Source organism: Haemorhous mexicanus, chromosome 27 (assembly GCF_027477595.1).
Source record: "Haemorhous mexicanus isolate bHaeMex1 chromosome 27, bHaeMex1.pri, whole genome shotgun sequence".
Taxonomy (NCBI): domain Eukaryota; kingdom Metazoa; phylum Chordata; class Aves; order Passeriformes; family Fringillidae; genus Haemorhous; species Haemorhous mexicanus.
In genome coordinates this window covers 6423463-6449785 of record NC_082367.1, presented here as the reverse complement: position 1 = coordinate 6449785, position 26323 = coordinate 6423463, and the positions used below count along the sequence as shown (strand labels likewise).

The 26323-nt window shown below is 51.9% G+C and overlaps 1 protein-coding gene across 3 annotated transcripts in view; it reads right to left on the bottom strand.

Moving 5' to 3' along the window:
• ARID1A (AT-rich interaction domain 1A) overlaps positions 1-26323 on the bottom strand; it is a 55163-nt gene that overhangs the window by 18434 nt on the left and 10406 nt on the right. For all 3 annotated transcript variants that reach the window (XM_059868761.1, XM_059868763.1, XM_059868762.1), the window contains exons 2-4: positions 14945-15157; positions 13861-14319; positions 12207-12320 (exon numbers count right to left, since the gene is read on the bottom strand). In XM_059868761.1, the coding sequence (XP_059724744.1) occupies positions 12207-12320; positions 13861-14319; positions 14945-15157 (786 nt within the window). The remainder of the gene's footprint in view (positions 1-12206; positions 12321-13860; positions 14320-14944; positions 15158-26323) is intronic.

Sequence of the window (26323 nt, the reverse complement as noted above, 5' to 3'; positions counted from 1 at the left end):
GTAAAGTTTAGCTGTTCTCAAAGGCAAGGCTAGAAACTGCATGTATTCACCTTGCAGAAGAAAAGCACAAAAAGCCTAGGAGAGCTGAACCCTCCAATTGCCACAGCATCAAGAACCAGCTGGCAGGTGAGGGAATGGGGCTAGCTCCAGGGAGCTGATGTGCAGATCAGATCCAGCGTGCCCAGCTGTGCTGGCTGGCTGCTAACAAGGTGCATCAGCTGCTGGGCCTTGGCCTGCACTGAGTGAGTCAGGAGCAGCCCCAGCCAGAGGAAGTGGCAGCCTATTTGAACAGAAAGCTGGAAGTTGTAACTATTCCAGGGATTAGATAAAATCTCTGCCAGAGGTTCAAAGGATCACGGCAGGTGAAGAAGTGGAGGCCAAAGCTTACCAGGACTTCACTCACCCTCCCTAAGTCTTCCAGAGCAATCAGCTCTGGATCAGAAGGGTTCTGGGTGAGCCCTGAGGGAATCCCAGGTCATCTTCCCTGCACAGAACTCAGCTGAACAGCACAAGCAGAGCCAACCTCATTTGAACCCCACAGAGAAAGGCCGAGGCAGCTGATAAATCACCTGGACACCCTGGTTCCATTTACACTGACAGCACAGCTCCTGGTTCAGCAGCAGGGCAGGAATGTTTTCCCAGCCCTAGCAGTGCACGTGGACCTGGAACAGACACTGCAACTCATCAGCCCGGGGGAGCAGGAGCCCCCACACCCAACCCCAGGTGCAAAGGGGGAGTGCAAAGGCTCTGACAGCACATCCAGGACGTGGAAGTCAGGGAGAAGTGGAATTAGGAGGAATAAAAGCCAACAGGGTGACACCCAAGCACCTCATCACCCCCGAGGGACTGGGACATTCAGAGGGCAGAGCTGGGCCTCAGCACCACCTTCAGCTGCTCCAGCACAGCAATTTCCTCTGTTTTAATGGAATTGGAACAAAATGCTTCTAACAAATGCTGGCAAGTGTTACTTTGGAGCTGCAGAGCCCAGACACTTGGTGGGATGATTTAGTGCAGAGCGTGTCCTCCCTCCCCTGCCATTACTGCTCCTGTTGGAGAGCTCATTTCCTGCACCACAGTCTCTGAGGTGTCTTTGCTTACTGCTCAAGTATTATCTTCCTGAGGGGGAAAAAAAAAAAGCTTTGTTTTATTTCAATGAAAGCTAAAAAACTGCAGAAAAAGCCTAAAAATAGTGTCTGAGATCTCTTGCAATTTTCACTACTTTCCTACTGTAACATCAAAAGCATTGCTCCTTTATGCAGCTATTTGGGTGTTTTTCCCTGGACAACTTTGACAAATCCCACATTCCTACTGCAGAAACCATCTGAAGTGGGAGTAAAGAGACAATATTTCCAACATTTTGCATTAAAAAGCATCAACCAACACAAACAATCGAGAGCAAAACACTCCTCTCACTGAGATTCACTGCACCCAAGTGCAGCCACTGATACAAGACACACAAAGAGATTCCCCCAGAGCCCATGAAGGGATCAGAATGTCCAGAAACCAGTTCAGTCCAGCCTGCAAGTGGATGGAAATACTGGCATGTCCCTTCAAGACATGAAGGTAGGTTTAGTTTGAATCACCAAATATCTGCACGACATAAAATGAAGGAATGTTAAAAAGGGTTTGAAAATTAACTCCTAAGGAGCAGATAACAATCTGCAGAGCTCATGCCTTCCACCCTGTGTGTGCATCAATGCTTTAGTACTCAAGGCATTTAAAACATCCCATTTTAATGAGGCAGGTGGGTCCTGGGTGGCTGTGCCCCATTGCTGACACACCAGGAGGGACCCCCAGAGGAACAGCAGAGCTTCAGCTGTGCATCAGGCTCCCAGATTATCAGTTTAAATGAGCTGGAAGTGAATTACACATCCCCCTTTCCCAGCTGCTGGGACATGAGTTGAAACAGGACCATGAAAATCAAGTAACTCCTGAAGTGACTTTCACCTCCAAAGAGATGTAAGTTTTATGAATTCCAACAATAAAGTCATTTCCCAGCAAAGAAGGGTTCTGCCAGCACAGCAGCATTTTCTGAGTGTGGTATTCAGCAGGACTGAGCTGCTCAGAAGGGAAACTCCTGCAAGGGGAAGGAGAAAACATGGACTGGAATGTCTGAGCCCCAGCAGCTCATCAGTGGGGAGCTGGTTTCCTCCCATCAAATTCTCTCTCAGGACGTCAAGCACCAGGGCACCAGGGGTTAATTAAACCTAAAAGACACCTCCAGCTCTGCCACCCCCAAAGCAGGGCAGAAGGAAATCCCTGCATCTCCCTAGAGCCTGCTTTCAGGGCAGCTGCAGCAGAGAACCTTTAAAAACAACGAAACCTGGTGGAAATAATGGAGCCCTGCTGCCGTCAGGGGGTTCTGGACCAAGCCCAAGAGCAGAGGGCCTGGGAGGTTTTATTTGCCTCCCACGGAGCACCAGGAGCAGACCTGGGAAGGCACAGCAGCAGGAGAGGGGCTCTCCCCTTCCCTCTGCCACAGCACAGCCAGGGAGCCCAGACAGGAGGTGAGGCTCGGCAGCAGCAGCTCTGCCAACTCAAGGAAACGTCAGGGTCTGGAGAATTTCCTCACGTGTTTCCAATGTGGTTTTTATGCATTTTATTGCTCATCTGCCATGCAGATCAAAAACGCTGGAGGCATTCCAACTATTTCACACAGAATCTCACACTCCAGGCTGGCTGCAGCCCCAAAGCCTGAGTTTCTTCACTTGAAAGAGTGCCCAGTGTTATTTTGGGATGTGACCTGATAGCGGAAGCCCACGGGGACCCTGCGAGGGAGCGGCTCCAGCTGCGAGAGGATGCCCGGGCAGGGCCGGTGCCAGCACGGGGCTGTCAGTGCTGCTGACGAGCAGCAAGCAGCACCACACCTCCTGCTACAGCACAACAAACCTGCCTGCAGTCCCGTGGCAGGGCCGGGGCAGCTCAGCCCTGCACGGAAATCCCTGCAAGTCCCGGCACGAGCAGCACAAGGAGCCGGCGGCTTGTGCTGGACACGGCCGGGATTCTTTTATCTGGCAGCAGGAACCAGCAGCCCTCGATCTGATACAGCTCATTTGTTAAACAAACAGAGAGATGAAACAGCCAGAAATGCTTCAGGTCGAGGTAACAAAGCCCCAGAGGAGCAGAGAGACCCGAGGCTCTGCTCCGGCCGTCCCACTGATGTGGAAGAGCAGGGAGACTGACCAGACAGCAAATGGAATTCCTGAGCAGGGACTGCAGCCTCCCCTGCCCATCCCCAGCCTCAGCCCTTCCACGTGGGAACTGTGGGGGAACAGGGAATGATCTCAGCACGATCAGATCACCAGGCAGCACTCAAGGAAATGATGGTCTGAGGTGGGCATGTGCTGGAGTTTATAAATTCTGTAAGGCCAGTTGTTTCCATAAGATGCTCACAAGCAAGACCAGAGAACAATGGATAAATTTATTCCCCGGTTCTTTCTGAAAGGGAAAAAGCCTCTTCCTTCTTCCTGATTGAAATACTCACTTTCTATTACAAGCTCTTTTTCTGTGCAGTTGCTTTTCCACTTACTCAAGAACTACCAACATTTAAAAATCACAAGCTTGTCCTTTCCTTCCCCTTTATTTCCACACCCAAAATACCTCAATCCTCTCTATCACAACAATCACACAGCTGACTGGCAGGATCTCCCTGCTATTTTGGGGACATGGATAGACTCGTTCCTCCTTTGGCAGCAGAGACAAATCCTGCCTCTCATGCTCCACAGAACACTTTCTCCTGGAGACTTCCCCCTGCTCCACTCACAGCACCCCCCCAGAGGAACCTGAGGTTTGCACAGATGTGACAGGAGGGTCTGGAGAGGTCCTGCAGCCCCACTGCTTTCCTGCTGTGCCTCTTCCAGGCTGGTCCCCCAGCAGAAACCAGAAGCTGGAGCTTGGGAACAGTTCAGCTCCACTGGAAACCCAGCTGATGCTTTTCATCCAGAGAGATTTCTCATCCAGTGTCCCCAAAGCTGACAAATCAAGAGTCAAAACAGAGATTTTCCAAGTCCTGTCCTATCCCAAAAACATACAGCGTGCCAGGGATGGCCATCATTCCCCTCACTCTGCTCTTCCACCCCCAGTCATTGTGAGAGGAACACGAGTCCATCTCTCCAGCACCACAAGCACCTTCAGGATCCTCCCTGGTGTGGGAATGGGCTGGACGAGACACAAAGGGGACGTCCTCCTCCAACATGGGACAAGACCAGCAGCCAGAAGGAACAAAGGGGTTTATTTGCAATGAAATCACTGGGATTGGCCCCTTGGGTATGTCCCTGGAAGCTCCACCTCAGATCTGAGCAGGGGTGACATGAGAACAACAAGAACTGAGTTCAGCAAGAGAAAAAGCACCGAGTTTGGTGCCAAACTGAGTGTGCCACAGGGGCCTGGGATCCTCACGTGCCACTCACTCATCCCCACAGTCCTTAGAGAGAGGAAGGAAGTGCTAGACTTTACTACTTCAAGGGAAAACACCTGCCCACTAAAACAAACCCCAGCAAGGCTTCAGCCTCTGCTACAGAGTCCATGTTCCCTTCCCTTCCCTTCCAAGGAGTTCCAGCTCCTCTCAGGCAGCAGCGCTGGCAATTACAAACCTAAGATGGGGACTGGAACATGCCAGAGAGATTCATGCAGCTTCCTTGCTCAAAAAAGAAGCTGAAAAGCTCATTCTTCCAGGCTGGCTTCAGACAAACTGGGAGAAGCTGCTGGCTCGAGCTGCACTGCAGGGAAGGGAGCCTCGGAGAGGAGGCTGGCAGGAGGAGGGGCTCGGTGCCACACGGGAAATTTTACTCTGATTGCAAAAATAAGCTGCTGCTCTAATCCAGCTCAGTGAATGTAGGTGAGTGTGGTAGGCTGGCAGGGAGCAGGCTGGGGATGGAGCAGGGAGGAGGACAGAGGCAAGTGCTGCTGGCTGTGCCACATTCCTGCACCGGAGCCTTGCGGAACAGCTACTGCAGCAGCCATTGATTTTTCAGAGGTCGATACTCCACTCCCACAGATCTCCTCGGCAGGAGCTTTAATCACATCTCCTGCTCCTTCCCTGTGCCACCCCTCCTTCTCTCCCCCCTCCAAATAAAATAAAACAAAATAAAATATATTAAAAAAAAAAGGGAGGGCGAGGGGGCTTTCCTCCCCCTCCAAGCATGGAGCAGACGAGCAAATCTCATCTCCTCCGTCTTTGGAGAGCAGAGATTCAGAGCTGTGGCTGCAGCACAAAGTGGAGAAGGAGCACCATGATTCATCCACAGAACAAGATGTCGCTGGAGGGAGAACCCGCCGTGGGGAAGGGCAGCATTCCCACCCGGGGAGGGCTGGGCTCTTCCACAGGACCCCGGGAGATGCAACAGCAAAGCCCCACACAGGAGTTCCCATTTAACCCTTTGGAGGCTGCTCAGCTGATAAAAAGGACTCCCAGCTTTACACCAAGGTTGGTACAGCATGGAACAGCCAAGGCAGAACCAACATGCCGAATTTTCCTGGCCAGGGCGGCGTCACTTCAGCTGGCCCAGCAGCTGTCCTGTGTCCATCAGCACAAAAAGGTGACACCTCCAGCTCCCACAGCAACCCTGACCCCAAAACAAGCTGTGGGGAAGAGGCAGGAGGATCCTGGCACCGGAGGAAGCAACACGGCAGCAGCAGCAGGGATGCTCTCCCTGATTTGAGGCAGCTGTGGGGATGCAGGGATCTCTGCACCAGCAGTGGGAAAGGCTGGCCCTGGGAAGGAGGGGCAGGAGGGAAATGAGTGCAGGCCTCAGCTGACAGACCTGCTTGTTCACAGAGCTGTTGTTTTCCTTCCAGAGGATTTTCCTCACCCAAGGCTGAAGATGGGCCCCAGCTCCCCCAGAACCCAGAATCAGGAGGGGTCAGGAAGCTCCCCTTGCACTGCCAGACACGAGGATCTTCCCATTCCCCAGCTTCTCTGGAAGGCACTTCCCGGGCTCACGTTCCACACCCTGAGACTCCAAAGCCTTTAGTCATCCCAGCATGTGACTGTGCCACCGTGCCAACCTCCCCAGCCAGGGTGGGCAAAGGGAAGCAGCAAAGGCAAGAGGCTGAAATTATTACAAAATTTACAAGGCCCCTTTTCAGGCAATACTTTGGATTTTAAGATAAATCAGCTTTTAGTATTCTCATCAGCCTCTGAAACAATTAACAGTGACAGAATCAATTTCTAAAGAAAGGAGGAGGAAGACTTTAGGACAGGACAAGATTTCTCAGGTCTCAGGTATTTGCCAGTGTGATGAATCCAGTGGTTCTTCTCCTGAAGTTGTTCCTGCCCAGGGCAGGAGGTTGGAACCAGATGATCTTTAGGGTCCTCTCCAACCCAACCCAGTCTGTGATCCTGGACTGATTCTGAGACAGATGGAAGCTGGCAGCTCCTTCCCAAAATCCCTGGTACCTGTGGGAAGGCAGGGATGGCCCCTTGGCACTGGGGCATCCCCAGAGCAACCATTTCCACCCAGAGCTGTCTGCAGTGCCACCCCAGGCCTGGAGTGCTGCTCTGGGTGGGATGGGGAGACTGGAGACACGTCTGGAGAGAACCAGGGAACTGCTCCTGGCTCCTGGCTCCGAGCAGTGAGCAGGCACAGGAAGAGGCACCATATCCATGGAAACCTGGCCCAGGCCAGGCTGCCCTCGGGGTCAGGGTGCCAGAACAGTCCATGCCTGGAGATGTCACTTCTTGTCGTTTCAGGAAATTAAACCTCTTTTTTTTTTCCTTTCCCTTAATAGAAGCTTCTTCTTTCCAGATTCAAAACTGTAATAAAAACCAACAACTCCTCCAGTTACCAGGGCTGACTGGGATCCTGGTGTGACCCATCCCAGCCCATGGGAGCATCCCAAGCCTTGGCCCCCTGCCACGCCCCACACTTGGGCACCATGTGGGAAGTCTTCCCCACAGTTATTTATGATCCCACACGTCTCCAAGACAAGTCAATCCAGCATGCCAGAAGCACAGTAAGAGGAAATTATTCCTGTGGAGTGAGAGCTCAGGTGTGGTGGTGTTTGAGGCACCCCAGGGTTGAACAGCCTCAGCCATCCCTGCAATCCAGAGGAAGGTCCCACCAGCACAGCCCCTCCCTCCCAGCACAGTGGGGTCCCCCTCTGGCAGGGCCCTTTGCATGGAAAGGGAAGAGGGTGAGCATCAAACGTCCAGTGTCAGACTCACAAGAGGCTTCCACACCTTTTAAAGGGTGTGCAGTGAGCCCAGGCAGCAGCAGAGAGGAAGTGAGAGCCTGACTTCCCTGGTCTGCAGCCTGAGCTGCTGGGAGAGCAGGGGCTGGGCAGGGCAGGGGCTGGGCAGGGCAGGGGCTGGGCAGGGCAGGGGCTGGGCAGAGCAGGGGCTGGGCAGAGCAGGGGCTCACCCTGCCCTGGGGGGGCTCCAGGGCCCACGGCAGCACAGGGATGTGAGCAGCAGAGCACAGAGCACACCCAGGACCCCTGGCCAGAGCTGCCCACCCTGCAGACCCTCCTGCTCCAGCAGCGAGCTCCTCAGCCGTGGCTGGCCCTGCCCTGCCCGGGGGGCTCCCAGGGGGTCCCAGCTGTGCTGCCCACGGTGTGGCCAGAGCAGGGCGAGCTGAGGGAAGGGCTGGGCTGTGGGGAATGCAGCGAGGCACAGGCAGGAAGCTGAGCTGAGCTGCTCTCGACCAGAATAGAAACAGGAAACGAGCCCGGCACCGAGCGCAGCGCAGCTCCTGCAGCGGCTCCCCAGGGATGCTCCGGGGAGGGGGGACCAGCTCCGGGCTGGGAGCTCCTCTGGCACAGGGGCACCAGCTCCCCCCAGACCCCCGGGAAGGGGTGGCAGGAGAGGGAACTGCCACAGGGACACACAGCAAAGCTGCCCTGGGCAGGGCCGAGGGCGAAAGGCGTCGCGGCAGCGGCTGAAGGTCAGCATGGCTCTGCAGATGCTCTCCACAGCCAGCAAAATATAAAAACTTGGGGGAAAAGGCACAGCCCTGCCAAGGAACCATGCAGAAATGGTGGGCACATTCACACAACAGGAAAACCTTGGGCAGAGGAGCACTGAACAAGGAGAAATACGTTTTTACCTTCCACTATCACCACAGCCTGGGATAAAACCCTTCAGATGGCACAAACTGCAGGCAGGGATCTGCACTGCCAGAGCTTCAGGTGCTCCTGGGGGAAGCCTGGGGTGCTGGTGGCTTTGTCTGCATATCCACTGTGCTGCCCTGCTTTGAAATGCACACACTGCTAATCCCTCTCCTAAGGCAGGCAATAAGACAAGCTCAAAAGGCCAAACACAAACCAAACAGAAGCAGGAAGTCCCATATGGAAAGAGAAAAAAAGGAGAGGGGAAAAAAGGGTTTGAAGTGACCAGCACATTCAACTATAAAAGGTTCTTTCTCCCTGCCCCCTAAAAAGTTGTCAAAATTATTCATTTTAAACTGAAATTTTAAGGAAGCAGGCTGCCTGCCCCCCTCCACGGCAGCTCTGACAGTTTTTTGCTGCATTTCAGCCTGTTGCATTGATTATTTCCAGGTCAGGGGACGCAGCTGACAGAGCTCAACTTTATTCCATTTCAAGCACTCCCAGAGCAGCTGAAATGACCAGTTGGAAAGAATGGAGAATCCAAGCAGTGCTTCCTGACAATCTCCAGTGCCCCAGCTCAGCAACTGCTTGACTGAGGGAGAGAGAATCAAACCAAAACCACCCCACAACTGCTGGGGACATTCACTGACAAGATTTTTCTGCCAAAGCTCTGCAGCCTCATTCCTCTCCCCACCCAACAAAACCTAATTTTCTTCAATCCACACTGCAAAGACCCAAGGCCAGAACCCACACCCAGAAATTAACCTTGGATCAGGAATATTGTCAGTTGGTTAAAGTTGGTTTCTGCCATTGATAGGACACTTTTCAGATCAAAATTCATAGAGGAACTAGAGTGAAACATCACTAAATAAACAAAATGGTTTCCCAATAGTGCAAAATAGCAAAATACTGAGGTTAAAACTATTCCCACTCTACAACAAGATGAAAATAAACTGTGCAGGACAGGGAGGAGATTTTTTCCCTCAGGCTCACCACTACACTGCCCAAACTGAGAACATTCTGGGGTAGGAATTCCAAAATTTTTGCCCCAACTGCCCAGTTTGCAGCCACAAAAATTCAAACATGACCTTGTGTGTCAGGACCTCCAAAACCCTGCCAGACCCTGTCCTCCTGGTTTATTGATGGCTTTTGGGGCCAGCTTGGGAGCTCAGACACCAGAGATGCCAACTTCTGTGGCTGGGGAGGGATGAACAGCCTGCTGGAACCCCTGCCTCATGCTGCACATCCTTCCCAAAGACATCAGGAACTCCTTCAAGGCAGCCCATGAGGCAGAGACTGGGGCAAGGTAACACCTGTCCCATGATCAGAGAGAAAATCCCTCCCAACAAACCCAGGACCCCAAAGAGCTGATCTGCAACCCACACCCAAATGGATGTCCCAGCACCAGCCTGCTTCCCCAGAGCTGCCACCAGCAGCTTCCATGGCTACACAAAGGAAGTTTTTACCTGGAAAGGTGTGACTCTTTCAGCCTCAAAATCCAAGACTCAAAGTCCAAGCTAGCACTGAACAAACTGGATACAACTCTCCAGGAAGAATTTTTTGCTAAGGAGAAGAAACTAGGGAATCTCCTGGGAGAAACAGATCTATCCCAAGGATTACTATTCCTCTATTACACCCAGACACAAAATATTCTACTTCACTTCTCCTGTGCAATTGCAATCTAAGTTTAGTTTGGCTGCAATCCTGATGGAGACTCCCTGGGGAAGGAGAGAATTTTACAGAGAAATTCCTCAGCTTGCCTGCCACAGGAAGGGAGAGCAGCCAGGACACTCACAGGGAGGTAGGGCTCTTTAGAAGGCACCAGGGAGAAAGTTTAGTTAATGACACAACCATCAGACTGGGAAGGCATCCTGAAGGCCCCACCCAGAAGGATCCAAGGACATTCCTCAGGCAGATCCCAGAACAGCCACAGCAGCTGAACAACCTGAACAGGTCCCTGCCAGGAGACCAGCACCTCCTGGAGGGTGATGCTGCAGCCAAAGGAATATTGCCCTTTACTACTGAGAATTCCAACATGGACATTAGTGCACAATATCCATGTGCAAAGGCACTGGGCACATAAATTCAGCACTTCCCAAGAACCTAAAAAGCAGGAACCTCCTGTTCCTGCTGGGCTGCTCTGTGTTTAATTAAAGATGAGGCATGGCATGATTTGCCCCAGTTCCAGGATGCCCAGTGAGCTTTTCCACAGCACCCACCAGGCCTGGCAAAGGGCTCAGGACTCTGTAATAAAATTAAAAGCCCACAAACAAACTCTGCTCTTCTAAGTCGTCCATAATGGCAAAACAGGGATCTGGGAATCCTCCTGAGCAGGATAAAACTTTCTCAACTAGACAGACTGAGCAATATCAGGAAGATAAAAAGAAATTGATAGTGCCCTTCCATGGAGATCTTGTGTTCCTGAGCATCCCCAGGCCAAGCTCTGTGCAGGAGATTGATCACTGCAAACTGAAGGAAGGATTTGGCTGCCAGCATCCCAGAGATGCCTTCCAACACCCACAGCACCCCTGTCTGAAGCCCTTCTCAGCTGGTGCTGTTCCTGTCCTACAGGATCCCAAAGAATTATGAAACAGGTACAAAGGAGTCTCTGAATTGCCTTTTTTAAATTTTTTGCCTACTAAGGAAGAGAAAGGCCAAAAATACACCAGGATTTGATTTCTTAAATGCAAATTATTTGGTGGTGAAGCCAGGAAAACCAGATATTCCCTTATTTCTAGGTTCCTCCACTCTTGCAGCTGGGATGGATTTCTTTTCTTAGACTACTCAGGAGAAGGGACAACTTGAAAAGGGCCAAATATATTTAACCACAAGGTATAGCACAAACTCCCACTTGGTGCTGAGAAGGAGCCACTTCTGCAAAGCCTGGCTCCTAATTCCTATAATCCAAGCCAGAGGGATCAGTGGGATCCAGGAAGGCTCCATCAGCAGTGCCTCTGAAAGGACTTCCCACCGTTCTGAGCTACAGCAATTTCTTCAATTACTTCAGTGGCTTCACTGCTCCTGTGCTCCTCGCCAGAAGATGGGTCACATGGAAGAACTTGTGGAGAGGCAGAGTGGAAAGAAACATGCTATTTTAAAAGATTTTTTTTTCGCCCAGGCCTCAGAACAAATTAAATCTTTGTAATCAGGGTCCAAAAGGAAAAAAAGAAAAAAAAAAAAAAAAAAGGAAGAAAAAGCAACAACCCACAACTACTCCCATTAGGTGGCCAGAACTAGAATCACTTCATATTTTGGGTGACAATTTGTACCCACGATCCGAGGGCATTATTTCAAGGGGCTGGTAACAAAGCTGTTCTCATTGCTGGGAGCAAAAATAACTCAGTTCTACACACAGCTCACTCCTCTGGCCAATCCAGCTGCAGCTCCCAGCACTGACTTAGCCAGTGGCTAAAGAAAAAAACAAAACCTCACTCATTTCCTACTGGTTAGAACAAAAGTTACCAGCAAAACTGGAACTCAGCAGCTCCAAACTTTTCTTCCAAGCCAGAGGCACAGACCAACTTGGGCAAGCTAACCTAAACCTTCAACCCTTCTCTGTTTTCTGGATGTTTTAACACAAAATTAAACTACTCTGGCCCAAAACCTGCTGGAACACTGGGCACTAACCTCATCCCCAACTGGTCACTGCACATTCAGTTCCAGGATGCCAAAGAAAATACAATTCTCCATCTGCCAAGGAAGGAGCTACATGGGACTGATCTTTCTCACTCCAGATACCAATGAATTTGTCTCTTTCACCAGCTGTTCAGTCAGACTGGACCAGAGAGGTCCACTGATGCTCCAGTGCCAGTCACCAGTGCCACAGTGGGCCAAGGAACAGGAAAAGAAGGTACAAAGGAGGATTTTCCCTGGAGGTCAGGGGCTTGTCTGACAGCAGTCAGGTACTTCAGACACTGCACACAGAGCTCACAGAATGAACTGCTTCAGGCAGCACCTGCAGGCCAGAGCACTCAGGGTTAAACCTCCCTCTCAAATCCATTACTTTTGTAAATTACATTCAACCTCCAGTGGGAAGCCAGAAGCTGATGACTTGGTACAAAGCACAGGCAGCCTCCATGGTTCCCATTTCCAGGAGGAACAGGCCCAGTGCTCGTTTTCCTGCCGTGCTGCTGATTGCCCTCGGGCCAGGCCCCACTCACCGGCAGGCTGGAAGGTCTGGACTGAAGATTCAAGTTCATCTCTTCTTGCCCTTTACTGGAAGCCATTGAGGGAGCAGAGGATGCCTGGGACCCAAACGAGTCTTGAGATAACTCCTGAAACACCAACCAACACACACAGAAAAAGTCACAGATGGGAATACAATGGAGCCTCTGCTGGAATCACTCTGGGATATTCTCACATTGTGACAGATTTGTGTCCCCTTGGTGACACTTGCCCAAAACAGGAGGTGAGAGCCAGCACTGAAAGCCAGCACACGCAGACAGTGCTCAGAGCTGGGAGCACAGGTCCAGGGCCGTGCCAGAACAGCCATCCCCAGCCTTCCCTCATCACAGACTCTGCCACAGCCTGCCCTGGATCTGCCCCTCTGCTTCCTCACCTTCACCATCTCACCCTCTTTATACAAACAAGGCAACTAAACCCCTCCACTTCCCAAGGGCTGCTCTGGATGCACTGCAGTGTTTGCTGAAAGGTCCCAAGCTTTGTTTCTCCTCCTCAAAACCAGGTTTTGCTTTTGCTGGTTACCACCTTTGTGAGCCACAGGAGAAGGCACCAGCTTTGCCCATGCTGTGCCACCCAGTTCTCTGGGTGTAACTAACCCGTTCTCTGGGTGTAACTAACCCGTTCTAAGGCACAGACCAGGAGCTTTGCCCACGTTGTGCCACCCAGTTCTCTGTGTGTATCTAACCCGTTCTCCGGGTGGAACTAACCCGTTCTCTGGGTGTAACTAACCCATTCTCTGGGTGTAACTAACCCGTTCTCTGGGTGTAACTAACCCGTTCTCTGGGTGTATCTAACCCGCTCTCTGGGTGTAACTAACCCGCTCTCTGGGTGTAACTAACCCGCTCTCTGGGTGTAACTAACCCAGTTCTCTGGGTGTAACTAACCCAGTTCTCTGGGTGTAACTAACCCGCTCTCTGGGTGTAACTAACCCGCTCTCTGGGTGTAACTAACCCAGTTCTCTGGGTGTAACTAACCCAGTTCTCCGGGTGTAACTAACCCAGTTCTCCGGGTGTAACTAACCCAGTTCTCCGGGTGTAACTAACCCGCTCTCTGGGTGTAACTAACCCGTTCTCTGGGTGTATCTAACCCGTTCTCTGGGTGTAACTAACCCGCTCTCTGGGTGTAACTAACCCGTTCTCTGGGTGTATCTAACCCGTTCTCTGGGTGTATCTAACCCGTTCTCTGGGTGTATCTAACCCGTTCTCTGGGTGTAACTAACCCGCTCTCTGGGTGTAACTAACCCAGTTCTCTGGGTGTAACTAACCCGTTCTCTGGGTGTAACTAACCCGCTCTCTGGGTGTAACTAACCCGTTCTCTGGGTGTATCTAACCCGCTCTCTGGGTGTAACTAACCCGCTCTCTGGGTGTAACTAACCCGCTCTCTGGGTGTATCTAACCTGCTCTCTGGGTGTAACTAACCCAGTTCTCTGGGTGTATCTAACCCGCTCTCTGGGTGTATCTAACCCGCTCTCTGGGTGTAACTAACCCGTTCTCCGTGTGTAACTAACCCGTTCTCCGTGTGTAACTAACCCGCTCTCAGTGTGTATCTAACCCGCTCTCAGGCACAGACCAGGAGCTTTGCCCACGCTGTCCCAGAGTGCCCTGGAGCAGGGGCAGAGCAGGGACAGCCTACCTGAGGCGGGGGGAAGCGCTGCTGGGCGTAGGCCGAGGGCGGCTGCGGCGGCTGCGCCGGCGGGTACGACGAGGAGGGCTGGGCCAGCCCCGCGGGGGCCGCGGGCTGCTGCGCCTGCTGCTGCTGGTACGGCGACTGGGACTGCTGCTGGGAGTAGGGGGGCTGGCCCTGGGGGTGCTGCGGGGCCGCGGGCTGCGGGTACGGGCTGGGGGGCTGCTGATGGGGCGGCTGCGCCGGCGGCTGCGAGTACGCGGGCTGCGCCGGGGCCGGGGGCTGCGCCTGCTGCTGCTGCTGCTGCTGGTACGAGGGCTGCGAGTGAGCGGGCTGCTGCTGCTGCTGCTGCGAGTAGGGAGGCTGCTGCTGCTGCTGCTGCTGCGGGTGAGGGCTCTGCTGGTTGTAGTAGGGGCTCTGGCTCTGCTGCCCGTACGCGCTGGGGCCCTGCTGCCCGTACGGAGGCATCTGCACGGGGAGAGATGGAGGTGCACCAGTCACAAGGGTGTTTCTCACACACACACAGATTCTGCTCCAGAAGCAGAAATTCAGAGCAGTACATGCACTGGAATTGCCACTACCTAGATACCCAGATACCTCCCAGAAAACCGCAGAAGTCACTCATGCGTGTGACATTATTCTTGGCAGTAACCAAGTTCTAACAGTCATTTTAGGGATCCCTATCTGACCACCCTTCAACAAAAGTAACATTGAAAGGAAAGACTGCTTGCTCCAAACATTTAAAAAAAAAAAGAAATTGCCTTTTGAATCCTGCAAACAGTCCAGCAGGCGCCACTTGGATCATGTAATGAGCCAAAACTGACCTGGAGTCATTTCTTCTGCAAAGAACAGCTGTGTCTCTAACACAGCACAGCAGAAAGAGGATCTCCCTCCCCTGCTATTTATTTTTCCCTTGCTGGATTCACTGCTCTGCCACCGCCTCTCTTGGAGACAGGGATTCCCCAGGCTATGATCCCACCTGGATGCAGGTGTGGCACAGAAGCCAGCCTGGAGCAATGCCATTTTCCCCAAACAGCCCAGGCTGGCTGTCTCTGCCTGCCCAGCTGCGCGTGCCAGGCTCGGGGAGCTGTACCTGCTGTGCATAGGAGATGCTGCCCATGGCACTCTGCGTCCTGCTCTGCATGGCCATGGGGTATCTCTGGGGGGCCTGGGGCCCGTAGGGCTGCCCGGGGTAGCCGTGGCCCTGCTGCGGCCCCGCCTGCGGCCCCGCCTGCTGCGTGTAGGGGTTGTTCCCTCCGTAGGGCTGGGGCCTCATCTTCCCCATCTGATCCATCGGGCTCGCCGGCTGCAAGGCAACGCGGGACACGTCAGGCACATCCAGACACAGGAACTGCTCACTCAAACATCACAACTCCCCAAAACCCCAGAGAAATCCGGCAATTCGGCGCCAAGGAGAAGCTCGTCTGCCTCCTCCCAGGGGCTAAAGCCCAAAGGTACGTTTGGAATTCCAGCAGGATTCCTGCTGCCCTCCCAAACCCACCATTCCACCAAGAACAAGCCCAGTGAGAAGTCATTTAATGCTGACATCTCTCCCGTGGCAAGACAGGGAAGAAGGGGGGGAAGGATCACCAAGAAAAATCAATTATCAGTGTAGAGTGGCTTTTCCCCATTGTAGGTAGTAGTTTAATGTCCAGATATTCCACAACAAGTTAAATTTAGGCTGAAAATTTAAATATTCACAAGAAACACTGCTTCTTTCACGTATAACAAGGTCTCCCAAAACACTACAGGCTGTTAATTTACACTTATGCATTTCAATTAATGCACATTGGTGTAGTAACACTGGGCAGTGCTGCTGACATCCACAGTCCTCAGGACTGCAGTTTCATTTCTGAATTTTTTTTTTTTACATGTGCTTTGTGTCTGCTGCCTTTTGGAGAATAAAGAGTTTCTAAATCAAATTTATACAGATGCATATAAAAAACTTTGTCAGCCTTGAAAGCCAGGTCCCTGAGCTTTGGAGCAGAGACAATGAGTGAAGAAATGCAACTTTCCTTGGACTTCATCTGTGCTACCCCTGCCTGGAGCCAAGATTTAGGAACAGTCAATTGGATTTCCTGAAAACACTATAGACCTCAAAACAGGGCTTTTTCACCTTGGCAGTTCTTCCCCACTAAAGCAAGGGCTGCTCTGGCATGGTGACCTCTAAATGAATCCCAGCACAGTCCTTAACCCCCATTCCTTGGCTGAATGGGAATCCTTCCCTGAGCTCCTGGTGACCTAACTAATCCCAATTAGATGTTTTCCACAGATCACCATGACAATGGGCTCTATTACACCATCCCTTCCTGCCACCAGCCCCGGGGTGGTGTTTGTACAGATCCACCCTCTCTGGCTGAGCTCAGGTGCTTGAGGAGTGGCCCTACAGGTCTGCACAAGCACACATCTCACACAGCTCAGGCTGGAAACAACGCTGGAGACCAGAGCAGGATTTCACTGCTGCCTGCAGGATCCCCCCTCTCAGGGGGAAGGGAAGTCCTTGCAGCATGCTGCACTGGAGAGAAGCCTTCCCCAGCAGCCAGCACAGCTTGGAGCCCCAGCACACATTTGTGTGCCCAGCTGTCAGCGCAGGGTGGCTGCCAGGGAGGCTCAGCCCCGAGGCAGCAGCGAGCACAGGGACACCACCAGGGGCTGGCTCTGAGGGGGATGGCAGGAAAAGCCCCACAGCTGGGGAAGGGAAAGGCTGCTGGCTCGAGGGGAACGGGGCTCTCACAGCAACTGGTGTCAATATGGCACAAATGGACGGAGAGCAGAGCCCAGGGGCTCTGTGCAGCCCCAGCTCAGGGCACCATGGACCCTGCCAAGCTGGAAGGGACCCCAAGGATCCAACTCAGCCCCGCACAGGACACCCCAGAGTGACATCCTGTGCCTGAGAGCGCTTCCCAGTGGCTCCTGGAGCTCTGGCAGGCTCGGGAAAGCCAGGCCCTCTGTGAGCACAGCCTTTGCCACCCTGTGGAAGCTGCCCCCAGCCAGTGCCGGGCCCTGCAGTGCTCTCCCTGCAGAGGCAGACTTTGGCTGCCCTCCCATGCTCAGCTGTGCTGGCTGTTCCCATTCTCATCCATGCTGACACCAAACCAGCCCTGAACAAGTTTTATTCCATGTTTTATGTCCAAGTTCTCACAGATGCTGCTGCTGGGGAGTGACAAGGGCAGAGGCTGCAGCCCCCAAGGCAGCCCCAGGTCCCTGCCCTGGGAATGCCAGGCACCCACACAGGGTCTGTGCCAGCTGGGAAAAGGAGCTTCCATTCATGGGGCAGAAAAAAGAGATCTTTGAAGGCTCTGGTGGAGCCCTCAGAGCTGCAGGGCCTCAGTCCTGAATGGAGCACCCATGTGGAGCTCCCATACACCTTAAAAGATGCAAATTGTGTTTACATCTTCTCAGCAATTGTCCCTGGTGCTTCCCAAGCCTTGCCTTGTGGGTATCCCCTTGCATTACTGACATCTCCCTGCCCACATTATCTCCTTTGGTATGTAAAAACGGGGCCACCAGGAGCTTTCCTAGCCCCTGGCTTTTGACTTCAGCTTGCCCTCACCACCCCCAAGCACTCACATCCTTCCTTTCACCTGACAAAGTGCAACTTCAGGGTTACTGACCAAGTATTTCAACATCTTTTCCTTTTGCTACGTGCTTCCTCCTGGTTGTAACTCACCTTTGCAGCCATCTACCAAGGGCTACATTCTTTTTTGGGTTTTTTTTACTTTTTTTTTTCTAAATACACTCAGACTACATGCTGCCAACCTGCACTGATTGTCTTGTCTGTGGTCACCCACAAGACCAACCATCTCTTCAGGGAGGAGAAAACAAGGTGAAGATTCACTTTTCCATGACTCCTACAGGAAGCATGACAACTTCTAAAAAACTTCCAAGAAACATTTGCAACGGTTTATGCAGCCATAAAAAAAATTTAAAAAAGGAGAGAGAGAGAGAAAAAAGAACAAACCCAAAACACAAACCCCAAACATCTTTCCAGGATGTGACCAAGTCGTCACCTTGGCTGCTCAGCGTAGGAGGACACGACGTGCCTCAAGCTGCCACCCTTCCACCAGGCCCTGGCACAGAGAGGGTGCTAAAAACAAACACCAAGAGCATCTAGGCTGCAGCCTCACGGATAAAATTCTATCACCAGGAGGAATGTAAATGCCAATTAATCCCTAATGAAGGAACTATTTCATACACACGCTCCTGACTCATAGCAAGGCTAATTCGTGCTCCCCAGGGTTGCCCTGTACATCTCAGATGCTGCCATGTGTTGTTTCTTCTTTCAAAATACCCCATTAATTCAGACTACCCCACACCTGGTATTGCTGCTCTGGCTCAGAGTCAGCCATCAGGAAGCTTCCTTGAACCTGCTGCCCCAAAACCCTGTTAGAGAGTTTAACTCTACGTGTCTCAAGAAAAGGACCAAGCTGGAATGCAGGGATTGATCCAAGGGCTGGTGTGGGGTGCACAGCCCCTCTGCACAGCTGTGTCACAGAGATGGGCAGGGTAAACAGGGAAATACCAAACCCTGACTGCAAAAGGCTGGAAATTCTTCTCTGGGCTGATACATGGGAAATCCTTTCAATAGGAAACCACAGGAGTAGATTACTGTGATTACACTTCAAAAGCAAAGGCCTTGCCACAGAGAGACATAATTGAGAGAAAGTGTTGCTCCTTGATCACTGAAGTCCAGACCCCCTGCTTACACCTCCCTGCATTCATAGAAATTGCTTCTATTCTCCCTCAATCCCACTATCTCTGCTGTTGTGCAACACCAGTAAGTACCAAAACTCACAAAACATTGTCCTGCCACCAGTCAAACTCCCAAAAACAAAGCTGTGTGCTTTGCTGAGTAAAGAGAGTGACCATAAGCCCGTGCCCTAGAGAAACTGCAGAGCTTTTGGGGTAATTTAAGATATTTCTAGGCTAAGAGTTTGTAACAGCAAGCCCAGAGTGAGCTTGAAATTGCCGAGTTCAAAAGCTCTTCAAACCACTCTGTGTGATGTGAAGGGTGTCAGGCCCTACAATGAGGCAGTGCAGTGAAACCAGCTCTTCTTCCAAACAACACCAGGGTTTTCCCTAAGAAACAAAAAAAGCTGGAAGCAGACAAGAGGATTCCATGAACAATTCTTTTCAGATTTTGTCCAGTGGAAGTGAAATTTGGCCTCTTGAATGAATAGCTTGGTTAAATTGGAGAGGACATGCTATGGGTCCTGTCAGGAAAGCGAGTAAAGGGAAGAGGCAAATCCCACTTGGGAAGCAAGAGCCAAACTCTCCACAGCTGTACAGAAAAATGCAATTCTGACTCTCCCCATTACCTTATTACATATTTGTATTTTATTGGGCCAGAGCAAGAAAAAGAAGGAGAGTGATTTACTGAACTCTCCAGCTTCGAATCGGCGTCATTCCATTATTGGCAAACATGGGTGTTGGCCACAACTGGTTTCTTCAGCTGCCCCCCCGACCCCCTCAAAAAAACAAGAAGGCTGAAAAAATAGGAGAAAAGCCCTCAGCTCCCACCTTGGCTTTGAAATCTTTTCCTGACCAGCTTTGTTGTCCGTTATTTGTGATAAAAAAATAATAAAAAGCATTCCTGGCTGTTTAACCGAGAGAAGCCCTAATTGATTCCCACAGTCATTAACCTGCATTTTACCTCGGAGAGTGGTAGTTAAGGAAGTCGGCACTGCTATTTATAACTCATCTCAAATTGAGGGCAGACTGCCTAAAATCTAACACATCCCAGCTGTACTCCTGTTTGAACTGGGGCCAAGGGAATTTTTTAAAGCAATCTTGGCACTGAATGAATGACACCAACAGTATGAGCGCGTGTGGTTGTGTTGTGGTGACGTAGCTGGAGGTGGAGGGGACGGGGGGGCCGCTCTCCGTAATCCCTCTCCCCAGCCCAGCTCAGCCCGAGCCGGAGCCGCCCACCCAGAACCAAACACAGGAAACGTCTTTTCCTGTGGAACGCCTTCAAGTGAGAAGCACATGGCTAATCTGCATAAAAGCAAAGCCACGCCACTGCTGCCAGGAAGGTTGAGCTCGGAATCCCCGGCCACGAGCGCTGCCTGCGAGGGCTTGGACCCGCGCCGGGAATCCCAGAAAGGGCCGCCAACAGATGGGGAGGACCCCGGCAGCACCAGCCATTGTCTGGCTGCTCAGAGCTGGTACAAAGAGGAGCCTGCAGAACCCACAGGGAGGTGCCAGCTGCTCCCTGGCCAGCCCAGCTTGGCCGCAGAACGGGGGTCACTGGAGCGAGGTGGAAGTGGCCAGGCTGAGACGATGGTGAGCAGCACCAGTGAGGGGTAACACGTCCCCCGGGCTCTGGGACACACTGCTCACCTCCCCAGGTGATCTCACTGGAGTGAAGCAAGTGGGTCTTGGAGAAGAGGGATGAGGGACTCGACCTCCCACCTTTAAAGCCTCGTCCTAAACCCTCCAACCCCTGCCCCTTCTCCACGTTCCAAGGGCACTGTGAGAGTTCCGCTGCTGCAGCACCAAGGCCTGAGCACGACAAACCCCACTGCCCCTGTGATGGTGCCAGCCCACAAAGCACAGGGCTCATGAACAACAGGGAGGCATTGCCCAGAGCTGGCACCAAGCCCTGGGCATCCACCAAAACCAGCCAGGCTGTGGTGATGCCACAGCTGAGAGCAGCAGCTCCTCTCCTGCGACAGCACAACCGTGGCTGATCCACAGCATCACCAAACAGGACTAATGGGGACAGGGACACAACAGCAGCCAAGGGGCAACACAGGAGGCTCCAGCAAACCCCAGTCTGAGCTCGTCACTCGTGTTTGCACATCAGACAGCCTCACACCCATCCGTGCCTTCCAAAATCCCCCCCAAAGGCTACTCCAACTCCCCCACAACCAGAGGAATGATCACAAACCAACAACGTCCTCATTCAGGAGCAAACACAGCTCACCTTGCAGTGGGGAACTCTTTCATCTGCTCTATTTAAGGTACAACTGGCTGTGCTGAGGTCAACACCCTGGCCTGAACTCGCTGCCTTTTATAGCCCAGGTCATGCTCCGAAGCCTCTCTTCCCATGGAAGTCTGCTTTTAAAGGGGGACAGAAGAGGCTCAGGGGAAGCTGAGGTTAAAATAAAGATCCTCCAGCAGGACATGAAGATGCCCCCAAAAGAAAACACCCAGAAAACCCATGGTAATAAACACTCCATGAGGTGTACCCACCACCTCACTGGAACAGTTTCAACAGGGAGCCTGTTTTTCTGAGAATATCATCACAGAAATGCACAGTTCCTTTTTTGCTTTCCCCCTCCCTTTTTAAACTTGAGAAATCCACCAACTTCCTTCAGTCCCTCAGCACACACAGGGCAGACAGTGAGCCCATGCTAGCCCTGCTCATCTCCCACCAGGGACTCTCCTTCCCTTCCCCCAGGGCAGCCCCATCCCTTTGGGAACCCCACTCCCTTCAGGAAGCAGTTGGGAAGCTCAGACTCACACCCATAAGCCTGGAGTGCCAAAACCTGACTTCTGGAATACAGCAGAGGGTTACAAATGCTCATCCCTTGGAAACGTGCTGGACAAATCCATTTTTACATAAGCTACAGAAAAATAAAACTCCTCCCTCGCCCCCACAAATCCCAGAATCTAACTTGGATTTGGACACATAACCAGGAGGTGATGTTTCATCATCTCATTATCAATGGCCAATGCAGATGAAAGTTTGGCTGTCAAAACAAACGACCTCTGCTCCACAGTTTCAGTTCTACAACCAGAAAGAGCCTGGTTTTTCTTCTGACTTTTCCCAGTAGGTCAGAGTTTGACCCCAGACACTTTCTATTCCTCTAAACCTCTGCTAACACCCCAACCTCAGAACAAGCTCACGACACCAACACAGGAGAACAACAGGACTCTTGCTGCATTACTTCAGCCACCTGCTTCTATCTGGAGCTCCTGCAAACCTCAAATCTCCCCGGCTCAATGCTTAACCCCTCCTTGATCATTTATTACACCACCTTCTTTGGGGAGATCTGCTGTAAATCCAGATCCTGAGCTGTACCAGTGGAAGGAAGACGAGTGAGTTTCTCCCAGCAGCCATCCTGTGACCTGTGTCTCCCTGCTAAACACAATCCAGTAATTACCCATTAACGTTTCTCAGCAAGAGCCCAGTCTACACATCTCAGAGGACTTTCCAAAGCACAGCTCTTACTAAGATTCTTTTAATTGATTAAAACTGACCAGAGTTTTGATTACAGGATGTATCATTATGGAACATCTCATTCCTGAAAGAAGTCAATCAGCAGAAGGTGATGTGGTGGGAAGTGAAATGAGAGTCGCCCCTCAAGGCCTCACTGGAAACAACCCAACAGCAGCACAGTGTTCATGCCCAAGTACCAGCAGAGTTGTGTTATTTTTTATTTTAATAAAAACTGGAGGGTGGGAGGGTGCCAAGCTTGCCACGAGCACCACGATGGCTCCTCACGGACACCTGTCCTGCCTGCAGGCTCAGAGCACATCCCCATGGGAGCAGCACAAGGGATCTCCCACCACCCGAAAATCAACAACAACCAGAGGACTCATTCCCTGTCCCTCCACCTCAACTACTTACACCGTGGCAGGTCATTCTGACAAACACCATTTGCTGATTTAAAGCAGTCAAAATTAACAAAAGATTATGATTACTGTGCAATAGCTGATGACCAGTGAAAATTTCAGGCATTTCCCAGGCAGTTGGGGTCAGATGATGCAGTTTGTTATTCACACTGTGTGATCCCCATACAATTTATAGTTTCAACTAACATTTAAAATACAATTTCCTTCTATCCAGAGAACTAAGTAACAAGCTATCTATCCCTCACTGTCAAGCTTCAATTCACTTTACAAGCACATTACTCAAGCAACTCGCCCCAGGATTCCCCAAGTGCCACTGCTGACTCCACCCAAAGATCCAAGCAACACCAAGATGTAAAGAAAACTGCGCCTGAGCTCCATGGGAGATGATCCCAAGGAACATGTGATCCTTGTAATGAGGTGCTGCTCCTTTTAAGATGGAAAGAAACTTCCTTCCTGAATATTAAATCAGGCTTTAAGTTTAGCCAGCCTCCTAGTTCTGCTCTAATGAACTGGAGGCAAGTCAACACAAAGGCGCTCGAACGTCCCACGGCAGCGCTGCCGCTCCAGCCCGCCTGGAAGGAGCTCGTGTGGTACCACAGCGATGGGACCGGGCCAGAGCAAGCCAGAAAACACACAGGAGGAGGAAGGGCTAGGGTGGAAGAGCAGAATTACACTCAGTGTCACCACTGCTGCAGTGATCTCGCTCCAAGGAGCACGAGAGCAGCTGTTCCCCATCCCCAGCGAGGGAGTCCCAAAATATCCGCTCCGAACAGCGCTGAAAACCTGAAAGGGCTCCAGATGCCCCGGAAATACATCCAGACACTGCAACCTGTGGCAGACTTCAGTCACCCAGCCAACTCCCTGTAACCCCTGCTTCCTTTAAAACAAGCCCCGCTGATCTCATGGGCAGATGTCTTCTGCTACTGAACACGAGGGATGCTTCCCAAAACTGCGGGTCTGAAGGAAGAGCCAGCGCAAGGGCTCACTGCAGTTTGCTTTCTAGAATAAAGGTAGTTTTATCAATTCATTAAAAGCCTTTTCTGCACAGAAATCTGAGGGTGCTGGTGCATGCTTTGGAGTTGATAAGACACCTCCAAGCACAGCCTCCTGGGTCCCTTTCTAAGAACACTTTCCTGATAAATCTTCATCTGTAAAATGCAGCAGCACAGGTTTCTACCCACTTGTGTGTCTGAAAGCTCCATCTGTATTTGAATATCTCATCACTTTGCAAATTCATCTCATTTTACACCAGAATAAACAGTGGCTGAACAGACTGAACTGGACAGGCAGACTCCCATGACCCCTTCCCACGCTGGGATGGGCATTCCTGGGGAGCCTCTGGGATCAGCTCAGGGCTCTGAACAACCCCAGGTCCCCACAGCCCCACCTCTCCTACCACACACAGCACCTGGAGGGAGGAGGACACAGCCACCCTGATCCTTGGAGAGCTGCAGCTCCTGGAGGTGCCTCATGCCAGAGCTCCATCTTCTCCACAGCTTCCACAGGAGCTGCGTGTCGGGGCCTGCAGCTGCTCCAAGGCACAGCTCAGCCTCTCCCCTGCTCCTGCAGAATGGCTGAACTCATTCAGAAGTGCATTATGGAAGATCAAAATCACCCAAGAAATCTGAGGCTGGGGATGAATCTGTGGAAGACAGGCAATCCCAGTTTGTGCCAGCACAACCCCCTGTGCTCCAGCACACTCTCACTGCTCACAGCTCCACAGCGGCCACCACCCCGGCCCTGGGATGGGGTGACACAGCCCAGGCTGCTCTCACAGCCCCAGCCCAGCCAGGAGGTTGGGATAAGCACCACTGATGACCCCAAGAGTCCCTCAAACAGCCTCGGGTACAGGAGCTGTCAGCACACATCGCCACCAGCCCCGCTGTCCCCTGGTTAGGAAGTAACTCAGTAAATCCCACGCCCCCTCCCATCACTCCTGACCCCGCTGTGTTTTGTATCTAACCAGAAACAAGGTAGCAAAGCTTTGTTTTGCTAATAGGAAACAGAAAAGTTACATTATTTCCCTTGTCATTACGGCAGCTGACAAATACGGGTGCTATTTTTGTGAATTTTATTGAGCCTTCTCTTATTTTAGCCTTAAAATTCAACCTTCAAGCCTCCACTTCAGTTCCACAGAACCAAAAATATTTAAAATTGCAGTAATGACAAGTTACCATCTGCATTTACTGAGGATGGGCTCTGTAACTTTACAGCAAAGCCACAACCAATCTCCAGTATTTACACCCAAGGAGCTATTTGCATCCAGCAAAGCAGGGCTGCAGGGGAAGAGGAGGCTGGGGGAGATGGAAAGTCTACGTGGGCAAGAAACTGGGAGCTGCAGCCAAGGCAGCTCCAGACAGCAGGGAGGACACTCCTGGAGCCTTCACCAAGCCAAGGCTGCTGTGATTCAGGTTCACTACAGACATCCTGAGTGACACAAGGTCCTTGATACTTAAAAATACTAATTTTTTTTTTTTTTTTTTTTTTTTAAGCCCACCAGGCCTTGCTTACAGTAATTTTTGAAGCCTGCTTCTGTTGCCCCACACTCGCTTCTGTCCTTGGGCTTTTATTTAATTTCCATCCAGAAAAATCCAGATTTCTTTCCAGGCAGAATGAACAACGTGGGGAGTTGCTCAGCGAGTTAAGAGGAGCGTGTGCTGGCAGCTGGGGAGAGGATACAAGAATTCCCAACCGTGCCAATGCCAAGGGGGCAGGAGGAACAGCCAACGCTGCAAAGTCTCCACTGGTTCCAGGAACAGGTATAACAAGAAAGTGTAAGGCAACTCGTATGAGGAAAGGAAGATGAGCCATGACTGCACCTTGACAGCAGTGACACCTCTGAACAGTTTATTGCCATTTACAGAGTGATCAAACACAAAGCTCTCCTCAATTCCTGCCCCTCACTCTGTGGGAGCAGCACCAGCACGCTCAGAGTCCTCACTAGAGCCAGGAAATCCCTGCTCTGGGGCTCAGCAGCACATGGCACCTGCCTCTGCTGGCTCCCAGCACTACCCCAGGGTTCCCAGGACTATTCCTGGCTCCCCAGCACCCCCCCTGGCTCCCCAGCACCCCCCCTGGCTCCCCAGCACCACCCCAGGGTTCCCAGGACTATTCCTGGCTCCCAGCACCCCCCCTGGCTCCCCAGCACCACCCCTGGCTCCCCAGCACCCCCCCTGGCTCCCCAGCACCCCCCCTGGCTCCCCAGCACCCCAGCTGAGTGATTCACCTGAGCAGGGGCAGCAGATTCAGCACCCCGCTCCAAGGAGAGGGCAGGGAAGGGTTAAGGGCCAGAACACAGCTGAAAACCAAGGAGCACTCGATTGCTCTGGGATGTTTCATACAACACTAATCACTTCATCTGATTTTAATTCCTGACACCAAATCAGCATATAGCTTTTCAAAGGAAATCTTGTCCCAGATTGCAAGGTAATCAATCACAATTAACATGGAAAGCAGCTTTTGCAACACCACCATGGCCTGGGAAGGGAGCAGGAAGGACAGGGAAGGGGCTCAGAAACATCTTTCAAGTTCAGGCAGACAGGATAATTTGGGGCAGGATTGGTCTGCCCGTGTCTCCTGCACAGCAGCCAGTCAGGCTTTCTGCTTCTGCAATGCACGACCTGAGTCGGGGTGGGTTTTATGCCAACACTCTCATTTCCTCCCCTAAAGGCCCTTCCCCAGCAGTGTGCCCTGTTCCAGGGAGCCACAATCTGCCCACAGGCTGCTGGAAACCACATTTCCATCCAGGTGATTTTTTCCTTAAACCAGAGAAATCCTAAAGAGGTTGGTGCCAGACTCTGCTCAGTGGTGACAGTAACAGGACGAGGAGCCATGGCCATAAAATAAAACACAAGTTCCACCTCAACCTGAGGAAGAATTTCTCTCTGTG